Raw genomic sequence first — 22,709 nt, 5'->3', positions numbered from 1 at the left:
CCAAATACAAACACATTGATTGCTGGCCATTTAATGATACCCTGCCTACTAACACACTATGTATGTTATGTTTATAGCGACCAGTTAATCCATCTTCTGTCTTGATTGTAAAACTGTTTATGATACCGATTTGTTGCTGTTTACACGGGTATTAAATCTCTTTTATGTATTGGGTGTAATACTCTGTTTTAGTTGAACATGTGGACTTAATAGTCAATCGTCTATTAGATTGAGAGGTATTGACACAGTGACGGATGCGCGCTGTCGGTGTTGCTTGTTTAACGATACGGCAGGCCTAGAGTATCGTGCGAACAATAATTTGGTTAAAAAACCTGCTCGAAATCGCTCTGTTATTGCGATATTCTTATACAAACAGAATTTGCAGCGGTTTCGATAGAAATGCGCTTCTCCTATAAAACTATTTGTATTGAGAACAAATGCTTTTAAAAATTTGAGATCATGCGCGATTCGATAACGGTTTAGGAATATTGCGTATTAGCTGTTCAAATTCTCGTGTGTTTTTTTTTTTGTATTTCCGTATCTGCTATTTGGTTTACGCAAATGCTTCATGCGACAGCTTCTATCTCTTTAGCGGACAGTAGCATGTTACATCAAATGATCGGCATTGTATCGCGGCGCAAGAATATAGCGGGCAGTAGCGAGTATATCAAATCAAAGCGCTGAAGGAACTGAAGATGTTCGCTTTTGCATAATTTAACACGCAATTCATTTTTGAAAATCAATCGCAAGTTTGAAATGAACACACGCCATTTAACTTTATAAAGTGTGTGTCATAGCGCACGGGTCGAGTTTAATGTTCACTTTTTATCATCCTTATTATTTCATAGAAATATTCAAATAACTAAGACAAAATAAAAACAACATGCTTTTTGGAAGTTCTGAAAGCATAGAAAGTATGATGAAAATGGTAATGATAACTTAATATAAAGAAAATTTGCAGTCACCATCATATTAAAGGAATATTTTTTTCTAATATCAAATGACTATCTCATCAAGAATATAAATTCATAATGAAAGTTCCGTGTACAAAACTTTTGATTTTTGACACCATATACAAATTCAAAATATACAATTATCTTCGTATCTTGTATATGGAGGAATAAAAGTATATAAACATTGCTGTTCATGCTTAACTTGTTACCCGAGCAGTTCACACGGTGTCAACAACGCTAACATAAACATAGGTATAGAGCACTTATGCGCTTTTAGACGTAGCTGTTTCAGTTTTCATCTTAGTGACTTTTACATAACGCCAACAGACACGCATGAATATTTTCGAATATTTATTAAGCTGATTCGAGATACAACCTCTGAATTTTTGCTACATCACTGCGTATGTGCTCAATTCAAAGGATGTAGCACTGTTCAGTGTAAGGAATTCCGGACTACTCTCTGTATGCTCAAACGACACAAATTGTGGCCCTGTTACAATTACGCGTTACAATCCATCTCGCAGAATTTCACTTTCGCCTCCAAGATGAGAAAACAATCATTAGCAAAATAGTATAGTGTCACGATAAGAGAAAATCGTTTAATTATCATACCACAATTATTGCCGTACTTGGTCAGCACGTCTGGAAATCATTCCTTAATGTGTGGATAGGCTGCCATTATTAACAAGTTTACTATTTTCAATTCAATTTTGTATCAAAAAGCATTGTTCTTGAATGTGGCATTTTCAATTCGCAATGAGATTTGTAATGACCCTCGTCATGCGATAATGGGTCTTATTCCATATGCGCCCATCATATAAATAGTCCACTCAGCTATCCCTCCTGCTAATAAGGAGAAACATAACATATTGAGTGATTTTAAAGCGAACAGCATCGCCTATGGCCTGACTGCGCAAAAGCACATGTTGGGTTTAACAAACGCTTGCCGAAACGCATAAGACCCATTTTCGCATGACGGCGCTATTGACGTGTGATTTAAATGTGTCGAAAGAAAACTGCGTTTAAATCAAATATAAACATACGATATACATGTATTTCGACGTATTATAAAACGTTTTATAGTAAAACTCGTTGAACGCATTTAAGTTATAGTTAAACATTTCAACATAACATCGGTATAGTATCCATATTGTAACTTAAATGCATATATCTATCTCTATATTTGGGTTCACCGTGCACGGGCAGGAGGAAATACATGTAGGCTAAAGTCTCAATGACTCATTATTCTGTTAAGTCCAAAATGTATGAGAATAGACATGGCCTAATCAATTTTAAATAATAATCTGAAGGTTATTTTCAATGTCAAGTATTTAATGATAATACAATAATTTTAATGCTCGTACCATGGACAATAATGGCAATATAACAACGGCAAAGCTCGTACATGGGCAATAATTACAATATGACACCGGCAATGCTCCCCTTCCGTGGCGAGACCAGTAAGGAAAATCGCAAGGACAAACAAATGGCTATTATACAAAAGTTACCCGTTACGGTGCTTCAATTAAACAGGCGTTTTAATGTATTTCGCATAAAGAGGAACTCCAGTTGAAATATAAATTATAAATATAAACAGAAAAGCGACTCAGTAACATATTTAAGCAACGCGTGGATACCCTAAGCATATTTGAAAAAAAAGACGGGTAACAAGATGATATATATATATACCGGTACACCGGATAAAATTACGTAGAAATTACTACAATTCCTGGGTTAATGCTGTGAATTTCGGTCTAATGATCCGTAAACAGTGTCAACTTTATGACCGATTAAATAAGATTTTATAATTGTTTATTTGCTAATCTAGTATGTAATCCTGTTACAACGCATGTCATCCAACAAAAGAAAACTGCCGTTTGTTTGAAAAGTTGCGAACCCGAATATTAAATGTTCTCTATCATGCTCCAACATGCATCTAAGAAATTGTAGAATTATGGTAGAAGTATTGACATAGCATTTAAGAAGATTACAAAAGAGCTTGTCTTTTACAAAGAAGCTTGGGAAATTTATGTAGAATAGATCGGTAATGGGTTTAAACGGAGTTAAGTCTGCGTGAATCGATCACCGATTTTAAACCGCCTCAAATATCCGCTCTGTTTGGTAAAACCGGGTATTCTATAGAGTATAGATTTTAAACTATAGTTCTCCAACCTGGCAACAGTCAAGCATGCTTGTGAAGATCGCGGACTAAATTGTGAAACATTTCGCTTGTAGGGATGATTCTCGGAAACATGGATTAATGTTAGAGACTTAAGTGTGACTCGAGTAAACCATGCAAAGACCGCGGGAAACCAGACCTGATTTAGGTTTGTATTTATGACATTACTTGTTGACTTTTTTACGGAGTTGTACAATAACTAATTAGTTAAGTTGTGTACGGGTATAATAAACTACTATGATTATATATGAGCCTCGTTGTTGAAAAGTTTGGTTTAACACATTTATGCCTAGCGTCTAGAAAAAAGGCATTGGCAAACGGCGTAGACCCAGATAAGACGCCGCATAATGCGGCGTCTCATGTGGGTCTGCGCTGTTTGCTTAAAGGAATTTCTGTAAGAAATATTCAAAATATAGAAATAAATATTCTTGACATCCCTAATTTTGGAAATAAATTGATCCAATTTAGAAGGATGGTAGAGTCAACTAGGCATAAATGGGTTAATGCTCGTGGGTAAAGTATCGTCCTAGACAAACAGTCCGCACATTCTAATATGGGACGACACATTCCGCCTAAACAGTATTTTTGATAAGAAGATCTTCCTTTTAAGGAAAATACCGTAAAAGCGAAGTTTCACCCTTGATTAGCCTGTGTAGTATAGGCTAAGGCTTATATATGGGACGACATTTTACGCACATGCATTAAGCTCAGTTTTCAAATAAAGCGACTCTTATGCTTATTGCGTATGATAATGTGTGCATACATAGGCTACTTGTAGAACTAGACAGTGTATACTGCAACATACAGTCCGGTTATAGGGCTATCAATATTTAATTCGTGTTTGTTAAGCCATTCATATGGTTGTCATTTGATACCGGCACGCATGTTTCATATACTCGTATTTAATATTCCTCGTAAAGGTATGTACTGACCACAGCATGTTTGTATTTTACAATATCTAGGATGACAACTTACACATACATATACTCAGTTACAATAAATGTCTGTTTTTAGTGTGTTTATTTCAAATGAGTTATATGCAAATTATTTTTTTCATGAATATTATATCGTTAGTACTTAAACTGCTGATCATCTGATAAGTGAATTTAAACTTTTTCTCTTTTTATCCCTCAAACCCTTGTCAGCAAAGTCACAACTCCTGTTCACATGGCCATCATGACTAAGTATAACGAATATAATAAGTCGAACATAATCTCCTTACCAAGCAATGGCATGTGGCTAAAACATAGTAAGAATTGACCAAAAGTGTGCCACATATTAATTTAATCGTTTGACTTTCTTATTTAAAATAGAAGAATAAATGGCTATAACCGATATTGATCACTAAGTGATCTCCGTTGACGAGTCATTGGTTAAATAATTGATGTAAGTGTGCATGTCTTCGCACATGCATTAAGCTCAATTTTACAAAGCCGATGCTAAAATACAATAATACGGTGAACGCTAACATCTAGGCCTCGTTGTCTTGAGTGTACGTGCGAGTAGGCGGAATACCGAGCCATTAAGTCTCAAAACAAAACAAGCACCTTTTCTGCAAATAGTAATGAAGTGTTTATATAAACTTGTATCGGTCGTAAAAAAAATCCGTCATATATACACGATTAATCTCATTCAAGGACCGGTGTGCTCCGGTCGGAAGCACCTGAAATTAATATTAATTTGGTTCAGTGATGTATACACGTATTGGTTATGAATATCTTCTGTATGACTAATTTGAATCCTTTTAATATTACGTAAGTTCAATTAAATACTCAGATTTAATCCGTGTTTCCTTTTCTGTGTTAAAGCCTTAGTACAAATGCCTCAACAATCCCATTTCTAACTCTTAACTTTTTAATCTTTATTGGTCGGATTAGTTCGTACAATGCTCGTTTAATCTGCGAGGTTTTGGAAATTTAATCAGTTTTACAATTTAATTTATCAAACTCAAATTTCATTTATCGCAAATGTGACGGCATTGATTAACGCCTTTAAATTAACCGGATATCACTGGGAAAAATCGTCTTTACACCATTTTATCATTATCAAATACCACTGCGCATAGGCACAAATGAGTCGGCGCTCGATAACCCACCGAGCAGGCAAACAGAATTGACCCGAAAATAATTCTTACGTTAATATTTATCTTATCGGGAAAATCTTCGATCAATCAGAGCCTTATGGCATGTCGTGTGTGTTTTACAAATTCCAGAGATAATTTATGTTGGATTTTGTTTTCGAAATGGATGTCTAATGCGAAATTCTGTATTTCTGTCCTTTTGTCTATCAGCAGTGTGCTCCAATCAATGCTATATATCATTTCAATTGTATTTTATTGTACATATATTCGTTTATTCGGTATATTTCCAGTAATGATTTTTGGCAAAAAAGGTCCACCTTAGTGACATGAATAACGATTGCGGCGTTAACAGTCACATATATACACATTGAAATATAGTCCACAAACATAGCGTCCACATACGCATTATTGTTTTAGCCGAGACATAGCAGGAGATTTGCTCGTAAATACACATTCGAGATACATATTTGTATACAGATGAAATATGAGTTAATGCTTTTGTCGTGAAACACACTGCTATAGCTTAGAATCGTGAGTTACATTACGATTGATTCTAAAGAACCGACATTCTATAACATAGAAATATTAGTTATAGTAATTGTCATAACACACTACACTTACATAGAAATACTAGTTAAGTCATTGTCGATTCAAATAGTCAAGAAATATACGTTACTGTAACTGTCAAGTTCCGGTAACACATTGTTATACCTTATTAATTCGGTGTAATGTTATTGTGTAGAAACATATGACTGGCACGAACGGAACTTTTTAGCTTAGCGATTCTAGTTATTATATTTGTTAGGAAACATGGATAAAGTTTAGAAGTACGAGTTACTGTTGCTGTCGAATTACTATTTTATAGCTAAGATATATGATTGGCTATAACTTTCAAGAGACACACTGCTATAGCTTAGAAATACTCGTATTTTTATGACACAATTGTTTAATTGTTTCTTGACAATTATAATTATTCGTAACAGGTACTTAATTACCCCCCCCCCCCCCCCCAAAAAAAAAAAAGATTGCTTGAGATTCGAAATAATGTCACTCGTATAGCTTTTAAATACAAGTTTATGTTATGTAAAGAAACACACTGATAAAGCTTTGAAATACGAGTCACCGGTACTATATTAGCCAGGAAACACATTTCTATAGCTTTAAAAAATACGAGTTCTTTTACTTCGCTATTAAAAAACCGCGATAGCTTATATTTAAGAGTTTCAAATATTGTCATATTACATACTGCAATGCCATAGACATACGAATTGCTATACATTTACTACAATCGTCAAGAACCACTTACATAACTTAAAAATACAAAGTTATAGATAAGTAATACCAGTAACTGTAATTTGTAAGTAAAAAAACAAACCCACATACGGCCTTAAAATAAGTGTTACTCAAATTGTCAATAAAGGCATTGATATAACATAGAGTCACCCTGCTTGTTAAGAAACACACTTCTATACATAGAAACGTTAGTTAATGTAATTGTCGTGCAACGAATTGTTATTACTTAAAATTATGAGTAAACGTTGTGGTAAAAAAACAACTAATTGCTACAGATTAGAAATAAGAGTTTCTGCAATGGTCTGGAGAAAAAAAAACACTGCAAAAATGAAATACGAGTTACTATAATTTCTGAGAAACCCTGCTATAATTGTTAGGAATAGCACTTCTATTGCTTACAAATACGATTAACTGTAATCTCCAAACCAAACTGTCCTAACATAGAAATACGAGTAATCATTAGTGTCAAGAACCACCTTGCGGCACCGTAGACATATTAGTTATAGTTAATATAAATGTCAAGTGAATCGCTTCTGTAGCTTCGATATACGATATACGAGTTGCATTTATTTTAAAGAAACACGCTGCATAAGTAGTTTAGACATAAAAGTGAATGATATAGATGAGAAACTTGATAATGAGACGAATCCGCTGTTATGACAGAACAATACCATTTCAGACTCATAGAAACAAACTTGCATATTCATAGTTCGCAAAAAGGTTATATGTTTTACTCAGTTGAGAAGCATTAAACAGTGAAAAAAATATTAATACGAGTAATGTTTTTAAGTAAGAAGAAATCGACTAAAACTAAAACTTTTAAAAAAATGACTTGCGTCACTTGCCAATATTTTCGGTTCAACATATTTTTTATAATTATGAATTACTTTCGCAGACTTAAAGCGTCGACAAGTAAAGCTTTGAAATAATATGAGTCGTGTTCTGAGAAAACTGGGCATATTGCATGTGCGTAAAGTGTCGTCCCAGATTAGCCTGTGCAGTTCGCACAGGCTAATCAGAGACGACACTTTCCGCCTAAACTTGATTTTCGGTAAGAAGGGACTTCCTTAAAACTAAAAATACCATAAAAGCGGAAAGAGTCGTCCCTGATTATTTTGACAGGCTAATCTGGGATAACACTTTACGCACATGCATTAAGCCCAGTTTTCTCAGAACACGACTCATGTATACGTATAACTATCAGATAACGCATTGACTGTTATAGAAAAGTAAAACGACATGAAGTTTTGCAAAGTAATGATTCTTCTTTACGTATTTATAACTCGTACAAATAAATTAAAACAAGTGATATGCTTGCACACTATCGCTCCATTGTTTGCCGACATGCACTCGCGGGTGGCGTTAAAATAAGGCTTTATTGCATAGTTATTGCCACGGTATTATTGGTATTGAAGAGTTTATGTCAACTCAAGACCGCGAAAACCTATTTGAGCTTTTTATTCATATTTAACAACGTAGGTAGGACTAGGCCCTATAAATTATCCATCATCTCCATACTTGAAATCGCAATAACGCAATACATATTGGTTTAATTCGAATACACCGAATTTGTCTGTTAAGGTACACCGATTCAAAGCATTCAAACCGTGAAATGATTTCAAGTGCGTACAGATTATCTATTCAAACATGCGGAATGCGAACGTTTAGTATGATGGAACAAAATTGACATCAAGATTTTTGCTCGTACTCACCAGCACACTCTTAGAATGAAGAATAAAAAAAATAGCGAATAGACCTATAATCAAGAAACTGAACTGTTCTTTTAACCCATTTATGCCTAGTGGACGCTCCCATCCTTCTAAATTGGATCAATTTATTTCCAAAATTAGGGATGTCTGGTATATATTTTATTATTTAGACTATTTCTTACAGAAATTCCTTTAAGCAATCAGCGCAGATCCTGATTTGACGCCGCATCATGCGGCGTCTCATCAGGGTCTACGCTGTTTGCAAAGGCCTTTTTTTCTAGACGCTAGGCATAAATGGGTTAAAACATAACTGGGTCAGCGTTGCAAATAATGTAACAATACATTTTTCGAAACAACATTTTCAATAGTTTAGTATGCTTAGTGAATACGGGCGAAGGGGTGTGCACACAGCTGACGAACGACACGGTGGTGTGTGTTTATCCATCGTTTCAAATGTTATACGTCGCATTTAACTGCAATGTATATCTATACATTTTGAAAACAGCATACCCTAAGAATTAATTTTGAAAGTACACATAGCAGTGCTTAGATCAATACAGAGTGTTGACTGTCCAATTAAATCACGACTTCTGTATTCAGTAATGTTGTGTCCAAAACCAAGAATTTCAAATTATCAGATATGGCCGGGATTTGGATCATACGTACGTACAAATACACCTCCCTAATACACTCCTTGTAGATTCGGGTTGCCACTTCAACATTCGCCATCTTGAAGACGTAACAGACGATGGGGTCAATGGCTCGCAAGGTCAGCTCAATGGGCTCTCTCGCTATCAACACTTGCACCAGTCAGACTTCAAAGTCGTCGACGGACTATTGCGCGGAGGAGTCGACCTCGAGCGGTTGCCATGTCAACAGGCGAAAGTAGTCCGGATGTTCGTTTGCTCATCAGGTCAAGGTGAGTTAATGTTGGAAAACAACGACACGTCTAGAAATAAGCGAACCATTTTTGTGAAATAAGGTGCTCAATTGTTGAAACACACTTTCCCCCTCTGTATCCGCTCGGTAGCAACCACAGCACATCTGTCTTGTCATAACCGTGATTAAGCCTCTTGTTTGGCATACTGTATCGATCTAAACCAGGTTTATGTTTTTACCTTTCTCGACCTTTGTAATTGTCTTATAAAACCTTGAGGAACTTTCCCACATTGAACAAAAACATGGAATTTTCGTAATTATTAAAATGACTATCTGCGCGAAATAGCAAATTGTGTTTTGTTTTAATAATTAACCTTTAAAGATGTTAAAGTATTGAGTTTAACAAAATAAGTCGTCCCAGCAGTGCAATCGCGACCTCCCTTTAACCATTTCCCACTCAGAAACAAAGTGAAAATGGCTATATGCAAACAGCATAAAACCACAACAGCCTAGCTGTGAGTAACTCGCAGTCTGTTCAGGTTTTAAGCTGCTTGCTGCTCATCAGTATCTTAGGGTTGGAAATATTTATGCATATTTCTTGCAATCTATGTACCGGGACTTGGGTTTTGCCTAATTGATGTATTTTTATAAAATTTGACGTAAACGGTAGAGATAGTTTAAACAAAAAATCTCGGTTAAAAGTGCGGCGACCCCCTTTTTTATTTGTGTTTTATGATAACAACACGTAGATGAACATATTTGAGCAGTTTTGCAGAATTCTATTTGATATAATTTTTTAAATAACATTTTGGTGTTAAAAATAGTAAAAAATTGATGTTTTTTGGGGGGAGATAAAAATTAAAAAAATAATAAATTAAATTTTAACTTGTGTTCTCCATTTTTGTTGGCATTGTGTTGTTTAATTAAATGGTATTTTATGTATCTCAGCTTATATAATATCTATATGTTGTCTATTTCATAGGTTATTAATTGGTTTGAGGCAATTAGAGATTTTTCAGTTTAAATGAAAAAGTACATGTGATATAATGGTGAATAAAATCAAAACAAGGTCGGTGACCCTATATTTTTATTTCATATTTCATATAGTATTTGTATATAGTACTTGAATATAAATATGAAACCGGTAGGGGACAATAAATACATTCGTGTAATAGTAATCGAGTGAAATATCTATGTCCGACAAACCACGTTCTTTACCAAGTCCGTTCGAACAACGCTTCTATGAATATTTAATAGTATTGATAATTCGCGTTTGTCTGGTTAATGTATATATATTTGTATTTTATTTTTACATAGCATTTTCTGTGTGCCATCTATATATACATTCTCAAACACATACATATGTGAGAAATAATTAAGTCACTTAAACTAGCGAAACAAACACCTCGTAATATATGTGCGTGTCATGCAGCTAAAAGTGCTCAGAAGAAACATCCGTGAGCTTTTATCTAATTGATATAACTGATCAGCACAAACCAACGGTATATCTTTTTAACTAGATATTTTATGTTTTATACTTAGACAACCTTTTGTATGTTACAGATTTTGAGGCGGAGAGAAATCACCTTTTTGCGAATATCTACCCACAAGTGCGACAATACTGTAGGGAAAACCATGCAGTCGATTTTCAGGTTAAAAAGTCTAACTCTATTTATTCAACACATTTGTTGCAAGTTATACAAATTTAAGTACATTTTCAATGTTTATTGTTTAAGAAAGCATTTCGAACTTGCAAACTATTTTCATTTCAAAAGGATGCCATTGTTATATTTACGTATTAACCCATTTATTCCTTAGTAGCGTCTAGAAAAAAAGGCCTTGGCAAACAGCGTATTCCCAGATGAGACGCCGCATGATGCGGCGTCTCATCAGGGTCTGCACTGTTTGCTAAGAGGAATTTCTGTAAGAAATAGTCTAAATATATAAATAAATATACTAGACCTCCCTAATTTTGGAAATAAATTGATCCAATTAAGAAGGATGGGAGAGTCCTTTAGGCATAAATGGGTTAATAATGATAGCTGCGGCAAAGATCCAAAACGACCGTGACGATGACTTGTGTGTAGTATCTACTTAAAAATTGATTCGTCGCGTACCGGTAATATAACGAACAGCAAAGAAGAGATTGCTGCCTTGTCATTTTCATGGACTGTCCTGTTGTCTTGCTTGTTAATCTACAGTAACTCCACGGGCTCTCGCAAAACTATATAAAGGGACTGTCAACCACGAATGACAAAAAAATAAAAGTTCTAAAATACCGTATGTGTTTACAATTATTAGTTTATATTGAGTAAAATATCACGACCGGTATATTACATTACTTGAAAAAAAATCATATTTTCAGTATATTCGGTAATAAAATTTCGCGATGTGAAATCGAAAGTACATCCCGAAAATAGGTGACATAACGATATACAGACTATAAATAACGCAAGTAGGTTGGTCATTTTATTTATTATATACCTATTTAATGTTTCTAACAAAATACAGGTTGAATCAATCGTTGAAATTAAAAAATCCCGTATTACGCTACTCGCTGTTTCCAATTCCGTATTACCATACTAGCCGGACTACTTCGACCCATTTAATGACGTCACATTACACGCATCGAAAATAGAAATATTTTATATTACGAAATATATTACGTAGCACATCGTGTGACGTCATTTCTGTGACAAAACACAATAGTTTTATCTAACTCTGTAAGGACATGTCGGACGTGGTGTTTTTTTAGCAGTAAACTATGTGTTAAAAACGTATTTATATATTTTTATTTATACCAATCGTTTCACATGTGATTTGTACACGCGACCCTCGAGCAGTGCTTCTCATATTTGCAAACCAATGCCTGTTTAATCTTCTCTAGTCTTAGTGTACAGGGTGCAGAATTACGTCACCTTGTGGTGTTCCCAATTAAACTTTAATGGATTTAAAGTGGTGCTTTATTTCAAATAACTTTGTAAAACAATCGTTCTTTAGAACTTCAAATAGTGCATAAAAGACAGTTTTTATGCTTTTGACGGCCATGTGAAATATTTCAGGATTACTTTATTTGCTAAGCCTGTGTTCTTGGCAAACAAAAAATCGATCTATACTGCATTGGATTCATGTACCGGTATACAGTTATGCAGCACGTAACGTGAAATTTTGGCACCGATTTCATACGTATTTAAGGATTTATTCTTTAATCTCAAGATTTCGACACACACTGCAAGAAAAACTGTCTTTTATGCACAATTTTTTGCAAAGGTATTTCAATAACTTGAGATATTTGCAAAAATAACATTCTTAACGACGTGTTTACACTTTTACAGAGTTTCCAGCCCGTGTGTAAACCCCTTAAAACCCAGTTGATCCTACACCCTGCCTAACTCAATGAAGTAGAATTAATTCTGATCGTAGTCTTAGCAAGATTTTCGATGATTGTCATATATGTTTAACACTACCGCGTGTGTTCTGCTACAGCTGGTGGACATGTACTGGGGCAACACGGGCCTGCCCGCGACTGACCCCCACAAGATGGCGGCCGTACACGAGGAACTGAGGCACTGTCAACGCACCTCTATGGGACCCAACTTCGTGGTACGTTGAACATGGACGATTAAACGCAGTTATGCAATGTCACAAACTTAACCCATTTATGCGTAGTGGACTCTCCCATCCTTCTAAATTGGATCAATTTATTTCCAAAGTAAGGGATGTCTAGTATATTTATTTCTATATTAAGAATATTTCTTACAGAAATTCCTCAAAGCAAACAGCGCAGACACTGATGAGACGCCGCATGATGCGGCGTCTCATCTGGGTACACGCTGTTTGTCAAGGCCTTTTTTCTAAGTAATTATCTTGATAGTTGCTATTATAAAGGTTTCCAAAACTTACTTACAAATATGCAAATATGCATTTTGGCTTTTAAGCGAGGTTAACTGTGTGTAATGTGTATATAAGGCTAGTTATATAGTGCTTTGATAACACACTGTAAAGCAGATAGGTGTCAACTAATTGGGGTTTTGTTTGAGTACGGAATTCGTGAAAGTACGACATGCATTAAGTGTATGATGCTGTGATGCTGTGAATTTCAGTTATCGCAAATGTGGCGGCATCGATTTATAATATATGTTGATGGATAGTGTTATACGGCTGTGATAAGATCATTATAACATTAACGCCATTGTATCATTATCATATGAGTGGTGTTCTGAGAAAACTGGGCATAATGCGCGCATGTGCGTAAAGTGTCGTCCCAGATTAGCCTGTGCAGTCCGCACATGCTAATCAGGGACGACACTTTCCGCCTAAATTATATTTTTGCTAAGAAGAGACTTCATTTAAACGAAAAATGTCATAAAAGCGGAAAGTGTCGTCCCTGATTAGCCTGTTCAGTCCGCACATGTTAATCAGGGACGACACTTTCCGCCTAAATTAGATCTTTGCTAAGAAGAGACTTCATTTAAACGAAAAATGTCATAAAAGCGGAAAGTGTCGTCCCTGATTAGCCTGTGCGAACTGCACAGGCTAATCTGGAACGACACTTTACGCACATGCATTATGCCCAGTTTTCTCAGAACGCGACTCATTATACAATATAAGTGCGACATTACAACTTGCATAGTCAGTCCCTGAAATGACACTAACACTACATTTCAGCTGTTCATCGGTCAGAAGTACGGTAACGCGCATGTGCCGACAGAGATTGCTGTCGGCGAGATGGACAAGATCAAAGCAGCCCTCGAGAAGGCCGGACATGACGTGGATGTTCTGGATAAATGGTTCAAAAAGGAGATGAACGGGACTCCTCAGGTCTACTGCATAAAAGAATCAAAGAAAGGTACACTTGTCGAAGTCGACAGAAACGATAACTTCATGAACATGTGCAATTTTGCCTGCAAGTCAAAAATATAATACCAATTGCAGTTTAGAAGTGTTACTGCAATACACATTTAATATTCTCCCATCTGGATGCAGAACCATTAACAAAAACATCGTGTACAAGTGTTTAATAATTATAAATACATGCGTACTGGTGCGTTAATCTCTTTGATATAACTATAATGGCGACTGGGTTCTCGTAGCAAAGCATGATGTTGATATACACAACAATATAAAGAAAACAATATGCTGCTTACATGCACATTGTAAACATATATATGAGTCGTGTTCTGATAAAACTGGTCATAATGCATGTGCGTAAAGTGTCGTCCCAGATTAGCCTGTGGAATCCGCACAGGCTAATCAGGGACGACACTTTCCGCTTTTATGACATTTTTCGTTTAAATGAAGTCTCTTCTCAGCAAAAATCAAATTTAGGCGGAAAGTGTCGTCCCTGATTAGCCTGTACGCAAATGCATTATGCCCAGTTTTCGCAGAACACGACTCATATAATTCATGTGAATCTCAGGTCTGGCCCATTACCCGGAAGACTTCGCCGAGATTGTCAACCTCCTACAGACAGGGTCAGCCTTGGCCGACAGCACGCTGGCGGAGAAGTGCTCCACTTCCGGTGAGTTCATGTCGCAACTGCAACTTCAACTGGTCCGTTATCATTAACATGTTTGTGTACTTGTTTACCGGGAGCGGTTCGGTTTGTGATTTTCTTGCAGTTTTACAATCTAAACATGATTGTTTTATACATTCTGAATGTCTAATGACCGTTATTTATCTATCGGCATATCTTGATAAATTGACATGTAGGTACTGTTTTGATATTGAACTTAAAAAAATCGAAACTTCTCCCCTTTTCATTATCGTATGTCATCATGTATACATTATAAATCAAACATTAAAATTCATTTCGCCGTCCATCGGACTTCCTTTTCATTAAATGTAGTAATAACTCAACCTGCCGGTAAAATCGCTACACGTGTATGAGCTTATGCAAAACGTGTTATTTTGATATTGGTTTACAATGATTAAACGTTTTCCTATAACTTACAAACGAAACAAAAACAAAGCGACATGTATGTATGTACCACAATAGTCATTTAAAAACTATAACTCCTCCATGACGTTGTTGAAAGCACCATAATTGTTCAATGTTCTCTTCCAGATTTTGAGAGTTTGGTGAAGTCCGGTTTACTCGATCTCGATCGTTCGTCCCGTGACAAAAATTGCCTGGTATACATGAGAGACATACAAAACATAGGGGAACACCTGGGGGCCAAGAACGCGGGGACGTTCGTAGATCTCTGTTCGGATACACACACTTGGGACGTCGGAAAGAAAGGGTCAATCAACGTGCTGAGAAACTTTGTTGAGAAAAGCATAACAAGCGACAACTTGCTGAAAACAAACATCTCATTGAACGGATGTTTGCTCGATGAAGATGCATCGCGGAAATATATTTCTGAAATAGGTAGACACTTCTTTTCGACTGTGACGAAGATGGTGAACGAGAGGATGACGAGCAGAAGCAGTCTATATAAAGATGAACTTTTGTACGAACTCTCCTTGCAATGGAGTCATGTGCGCCAGTGTTCCGGTCCATATGTGTCGCGTGAGGAGATGTTGGACGCGATCAAGAGCTACCTACTTACGGAGACCGACCAGCCTTTGATCATAGTGGGACCTCGGGGATCAGGAAAGACCAGCCTCATAGCAAAGGCTGCCAGTGATATAAACGAAGCAATATCTAACTCCGATATTTCTATGCCAACGGCATTAATTGTGCGTTTTGTGGGAGAAACAAACATGTCACGTGATATTCAGCCTTTATTGTTCACTTTGTGTCGTCAGCTCGCGTACGTTACGCGCCGTTACAGCCAGGAAGTTCCATTCGAATATAAATATCTTAAGAACCATTTTATTGACCTAGTTCAGCGTGGAGAATACGGCGGTATGCTAGTGATTCTTATCGATGCGCTAGATAGCATTTCCTCCACGGATAACGGCTCAAAACTAGACTGGCTACCTCCGCGAATTGCGTCCAATGTCAAAATTATCATTACGTCTGGCTCAGAGAACGTAGACATAATGCGGAGATTAGAGAACAAAGTCGAACACGCACTTACAAAATTGCCTGACTTCAACAATGTGATGTGCGAAGAGCTTGTGAAGAAGCTGATAATGGACTGTAGTGAGACCAAAAAGACGGTCTGGTACGAGGAATGGAAGCGGATACAGACGGCCTTTTCCGCGATCTCCTCGCCTCTGTACGCCCGGCTTGTATTCGAGCAGACCATATCACAATGGCGACCGTTCGACGAGGTGAGCAAGGAAGCGATCCCTCGGTCAGTGGAAGAACATGTTTGTCACTTGTTTGAAGCCCTGGAGAAACGCCATGGGGCGGTCCCGGTGCAGCGCATGCTCGGTTATCTTACAGCCGCTGAGGGCGGTCTCAGCGAGTCGGAATTGGATGATATACTGTCGCTGGACGATACACTGCTGAATGAAGTGTATCTCGTCCTAAACGAGTATCCCAACATACGGCGAATGCCGCATTATTTCTGGGCTCGATTACGACAGGATCTACGACCGTATTTGACATTTGTACACACGGATGGTATCGCCACTGTGCAATGGCGCTATAAAACGATGGCGTTGGTTGCCAAAGAGAGGTATCGGACAAATGGAGATGGCAGAATAATTGAAATGTTTTCCAATATGGCGGACTATTTTCTCGGCACATGGTCAGATACAAAAATGAAGCCATTTAAGCATCCTGCTAAGATGATGGCTTTGTACAAGCGTGTCGACAGCTATGACGCGCAGTGCCGACATGTTCCGTCGCAACCAATGTCATTTGGAAACTACATGCTCTTCAACAACAGAAAACTTGACCTTTTGCCAAAGCTTCTGGTAAAGTGTCAGCGGTACGATTGTTTGAAGTCGTCAGTTTTCTGCAACTATGAGTGGATTGCAAGCAAATTGCACACGACGTCCGTTCAACGAGTTATCACTGCGTTTGATGTGCATCTCGACCGCGAAACAAAGCTTGTAGCCGACGCTTTGCGCATGTCCAAATCAGCTCTTAGGGTTAAGCCAGACGCGTTAGCCATAGAGTTGATTGGGCGATTACTGCCGCATATCCACAAGTATCCCTATATTCGAGATTTGATACGTCAGTGTGACCTAGACGTACAGCGCTGTTGCCCGCTGGTGCCCAACTGTCAGATTTATAGCGCGCCTGGTGGACCCCTGCAGTATGAATGTGACGTCAGCGCCGGAAACAATGGCAGCCCAATCGACATCGACGTTTTCTCGAATGCCGACGGAATACTATTGTTCGCGAAGCCGAGTTATAGCCAACGGCTCCGCGTATGGGAGCTCACAAATGGCGAAGAGCGACCAGACATCATGCTGCCAGTAGGAACCGTTAAGCCATCCAAGGACGGGAAGTACTTCAATATTTTACTTGAGAATGGCAAACTGAAAGTCTTTAAGGCGGACACAGGGATCTTACACGGCGAGATGGAGTACGGACCTGGCAAGATTTCTCACGTAAGCGTGTCCAGTCGGTACCTGGTCTTGGTTCTGTTCAAAGGCTCGGGTCCATACGTGTTCGATATTGACAGGAGTGAGCTGCTGCACAAGTTCACGTACCACACCCACGCGGCCGCCATTCACGACAGCGAGAGATACATCGCGTTTAATGCCGAAAGAAGCATTCTCTTGTACGAGCTTCCTACCATGGAACGTCGCTGCGTGGGGACGGCCTCTGACGTAGCGCATGACATCATATTCGTGAACGACCAGCCAAAGTGTTATGTATTGACAAAAACCAAACTATTGGAAACAATCGTATTCGATGTGATTAACCGGAGGACGTCTACGAAATCTATTCTCACAGACATGGAAGCGAAGGAATGCATACCTTCTAACTCCAAAAAGTTGATGATTGTTCGTTGTAGCAAAACTTTGCACGTGGTAGACACGATTAAGGATACCGTACGGTCAAGATTACAGAAGTTGCCAACAGGAGTGTTTATTGACAACAGTTCACAGTTTAGCGGAGCTGGTTTTACGCGAGACGACAAATTAATCGTGGCTGCGCGCTACACTTACCTTATCGTATGGGATGCAGAAACCTGCTCGCCAGTCCGCGTTCTACAGTCGGACGTTTCTCCCATGGAAAAGATTTTTACATCCGAGTCCGCGAACAAAGTCGTGACGCTGTTGAAAAATCATACATTCCAGGTGTGGGACCTAGACAATCTAGATCAAGACACCGACCACGCGGTTGAAATTCACGACAATGCTGTCGCCTCTCTCGCAGTGTCGTTTGATACGGGGTATATTACTTCGCACGACAGCAAGACACCTGACGCAAGACTCGTGTGCTTAAAGAGCGGCAAGCTCGTTGATACACTCCAGCACAGCGAAAACTCATTAGACCGCCTCGTGGAGGTGGTAATGTCATCAGACGGCGCTTATGCCGTGACGAGGGCGCGAATCGCCGTGGACCCAAACGGACTATGTAGCCTAACGCTCGATGCAGTGACTGATGACGTCATGTGGGAAGTGGAGACAGCCTCCAAAGTATTCCATGCCATCTCAAATAGGTACGTACACATTATGTTTCTGTCCGGAAGCCTATTTTTAAGTACTGCTAAAAATTGACAATACATAGCGTTTAATGATAATTGTTTAAAAAAGTAAATTTGGTTGCTACGGAAGTTGCTTAAAAAACTTAAATAAAAAGCCAAATCATCATGACGTGTAATATAAATGGTATCTTCTAACAGCATATTAAAAACTGGTATTTTTTGTTGATGAACACAAGCGCTTGTAATTTTATGCTAGTGTATTTTTGTTCATAGGTATATTGCATTCAGCCCCGGATACTCAAACGCTGCATTTGTCACGTGCGCCTTCTACAATCGCTGCGACTGGAGCGAGAATATCTACAACGTGTTCATCGTCCACCCAGAGACCTCCACCAACTATACTATCGACTTCCCCTGCAACACTGAATTCGTGGCGCCACCTAGAATTGTTGATGCAGAAGACACTGGTTATTTCGTTGCTGTTGTGCAGACAAGCGACATAAAGGACAAGCAGGGAAAACAGGAAACGGTACGAAGAAACGACGTATATTTGTTGATGCAGAAACTGAATGCAGATCACAATCCTGAGGATTTGTGTTGTGTTCGTGTTCAAAGTTTATCGAAGGAAGTCGGACCTACAGATGCCTTTATAGACATTATTACAGTCAGAGATGAAATGGTTCTTGCTGTTTATGGAAAGGACGTGGGGTCTTACGAATTTGTACTTGACAAAGGTATTTTGCCTCCAAAGATAGTTCGTAAAGGTGCTTTCCTTTACAATGTTCAATACAAGACGGTCATGAAACATTTCCCTGAATTTCTGGATATCAATTCTAATATTAAAGACATACAAATTTCTAGTCAGTCGAGTATAATTGTTGATGGTGATATGCGAGTTTTCAACTACGAAAACAACTCATTCCATCGCCAATTGAAATCCTGCTCTTTCGCGCAAGGAACCGCAAAACTTGTCCTAGATGGGCGTTACATAGTTGGCATAGCAGAAGACAAGCGTCAGATTGTTGTCATTCGCACTAACGACGACAAGGTTTTAGGCTCTGTCTTTGTTCATGGTCGTGCAACATGTCTAGCAGTGTCAACCGACGACCGTACAGTTGTGGTGGGCTGCGATGACGGGCGTATCATGATACTGAGTGTGATATTGGAGTTCGCGGACCCGCTGAAAGAGCATATCCAACATCTACACAGCCGCCGGGACGATGAATTCCAGGAGACACTGATCACAAACGATATTCGCCGTCTGTCTCTCACCACACCGGACCAGCACCGGCTGTCGGCACTGTTACGACAGAAGGCGCGCGAGGAGACGCGACGTCCGCCGTCCTACACAACGCTAGAACGCGGCGTTACGATTTCGCGTCAATCAAACCGTCGCAAAGATAACGCAAGTTGTTCACAGCAGTGAGTGACTCTGCTATATAACCGTTGCCTAGTACACGTTCTGACACTTAACGATGTCACTATAAAGAGTTCTAAGGGACTCTTGTGACATAGTTTATACACAGCGCCGCAGGTGATGTTTTTCTGTTGTAGGAAAAATGTATTATGCTATCGGTATTATTGCAACGACGTATTACGAAACTGGCTAATAGGATGTCTGGATACACCGAGTTTATGAAGTTATATTTAGATTTAACTTATTCGTGACATCATTTGTATGTCAAGTTATCAATTGTCGCAAACAATTATTTAATTCTGAGTCCATTTGCTTAGAATTAATATAATGTCTGTGTAATTATTTCAGGTCTTCAACTGGTTTCCTATAGAAGAGTAGGGAAAATACGTTTTCTAAAGAAAAAGTAGACAAAATATGACGACTTTGAATAACAAAGTACGATTAATAGGAATGATACCCCACTCTTATTTATCAGTTTAAACCAACTTTTACAATAACTGATGATTGTTCCCACCATTAATTTAAACATCATGATGTGCTAGTAATATCTGTACAATATTGGTTGAACTAAAATGTTAAGCACACAAACGCATATGTTTTAATATTTTACAATTACAACGAATTACACTCTAACTGACCTTAAAACTCGAGTTCACATCAGATTTCACATTACTCAACAGAAACTTGCCAGTTTTACATTATCTTTACACGACAAGCAAAAAAAAAAGGATTATTATGGCCTTTTACTGTAAACATAAGAAAAATGAAGTTTGAAAACTAAGTTAGAGAAGGGGAAAACAGGAAATAATTAAGGCCAACAATGTACTGATTAAGCTATTATATGAAAAGTAATATTAATTTCATTGGGTATTTATCCGTTTTGTTTTCTATGTATATATTCAATGTATATTGTATCCTTCAATTTATGCTCTCTTTTCACGTTGCATGTTCAAATTGGCACTGGCTATTTTGAGGGAAATTAAGAAATACTTGTAACTTAAATTGTGTTTATAAATTAAAACTGGGTTATATGTTTTTTGTTTGTGCTGTCATGCGTTAAGATATTGTATACTTATTATGTATTATAAGTTAAAGAATTCATTATTTCAATGAATAATGTGATTTTCATGTTTGTTAAGAAGCAATATCTGTGATATCTGTTTTATGTATATAGAAGAATTTATAACAAAAATTCTTAAATACAAATACACACTTGTTCATATCATTTATTGGGAAGTATAGGCTATGTTTTTTGAACGATTGGTCTGATAATAATTATATAGAAGCCTCGTTCTTCGAAATTTGGACTTAATGTGCTTAAAAGTGTCGTCTCTGATAAGCCTGTGCAGTAAAAGTGTCATCCCTGATAAGCCTGTGCAGTAAAAGTGTTGTCCCTGATAAGCCTGTGCAGTAAAACTGTCGTCCCTGATAAGCCTGTGCAGTAAAACTGTCGTCCCTGATAAGCCTGTGCAGTAAAACTGTCGTCCCTGATAAGCCTGTGCAGTAAAAGTGTTGTCCCTGATAAGCCTGTGCAGTAAAACTGTCGTCCCTGATAAGCCTGTGCAGTCAGCAAATGATATAAAGCTTCAAGTGGATTTTTTTTTTAAAGAGACTTCCTTAAAAACAAGTTGCTATCTTCAATATTGCAAAAGTTATGACCATTGTTAAAGCTTTGGGACAAAATGACAGAACAAATACAATAACAGGCCAAAAACAATATACCCCCGATCATTCGATCCGGGGGGCGTAAAAATTATAAAAGCAGCTTAGTGTCGTATCTGATAAGCCTGTGCAGACTCTGACATTTGATGCAAATGCATGAAGCCCAGTCCACAACAAGGCTCATATCATGTATTGAGTCTTGTTCTGGTAAAACTGGGCTTAATGCATGTGCGTAAAGTGTCGTCCCAGATTAGCCTGTGCAGTCCGCACAGGCTAATGGGGGATGACACTTTCCATTGTTTTTTTCGTATAAATGAAGTCTCTTCTTAGAAAAAAGCGAATTAAGGCGGATAGTGTCGTCCCTGACAAGCCTGTGCAGACTAGTCTGGGATGACACTTTACGCACATGCATTATGCCCAGTTTTCTCAGAACACAACTCAATTTGTAGCAATCAACAGTTACCTAAACAATGTATACCCCTTTGAGGCATTTACATGATAAAATTGTGAATACAATGAATACATAAAACGAACCTCATCCTGGCCCAGCAATCATTAATGTGTGCCATGTAAGTACACAACAGTCCATACAGAAAAGGTTTTACAATTTCAAGAGAACCCTAAAGGAGCTTTTTCGAAGATTTTGGCATGTATTGAATCTTTTCATTAAAAGGTTCATACTCATACATGTAAACATTGGATCTAAAAAAGCTCTAGTAAAAAATAAATAAAAATAAAATTTAAGACAGAAGAATGTAAACCTCAATTGGGCTCGAACCACTGACTACTGGAGTACAAGAAACCATCGGAGACGGGTGATTCTCCCCAAAGGATTTATGTCACAATATTGCACTATATATTCAGATAAAAGGAAACGTCTTGAGGGCACATTAGTTGGGGGGGGACAAGAATTTTTTTATAGAAAATTTCAAAGGGCCATAATTCTGTGAAAATTCATCCGACCAGAATCCGCTGATAATATGCACATCTCCTCTTCCTAGTAAAGCTTCCCATAAAGTTTCATTGAATTCCGG

The 22,709-nt window shown here is 37.9% G+C and overlaps 1 protein-coding gene across 1 annotated transcript; it reads left to right on the top strand.

Annotated features, from left to right (window-relative positions):
* Nucleotides 1-3,064: 3,064 nt before the first annotated feature.
* On the top strand, nt 3,065-21,049 carry LOC127853189 (NACHT and WD repeat domain-containing protein 2-like). Its single transcript, XM_052387460.1, has 8 exons — nt 3,065-3,280; nt 8,915-9,133; nt 10,657-10,745; nt 12,580-12,696; nt 13,762-13,942; nt 14,513-14,614; nt 15,161-18,611; nt 18,870-21,049. The coding sequence occupies exons 1-8, from the start codon at nt 3,247-3,249 to the stop codon at nt 20,020-20,022; spliced, it is 5,346 nt and encodes a 1,781-aa protein (XP_052243420.1). The 5' UTR covers nt 3,065-3,246; the 3' UTR covers nt 20,023-21,049.
* Nucleotides 21,050-22,709: the final 1,660 nt, after the last annotated feature.

This window comes from Dreissena polymorpha, chromosome 1 (assembly GCF_020536995.1).
Source record: "Dreissena polymorpha isolate Duluth1 chromosome 1, UMN_Dpol_1.0, whole genome shotgun sequence".
NCBI classification, from domain to species: Eukaryota; Metazoa; Mollusca; class Bivalvia; order Myida; family Dreissenidae; genus Dreissena; species Dreissena polymorpha.
This window is presented reverse-complemented; position numbering and strand designations above follow the sequence as displayed.

Coding starts and splice junctions, on each gene's coding strand:
- LOC127853189 (XM_052387460.1), top strand. CDS start 3,247: ATGCAAAGACCGCGGGAAACCAGACCTGATTTAG. Junction 3,281..8,914: donor GGAAACCAGACCTGATTTAG/GTTTGTATTTAT, acceptor CACTCCTTGTAG/ATTCGGGTTGCCACTTCAAC. Junction 13,943..14,512: donor CATAAAAGAATCAAAGAAAG/GTACACTTGTCG, acceptor TGTGAATCTCAG/GTCTGGCCCATTACCCGGAA.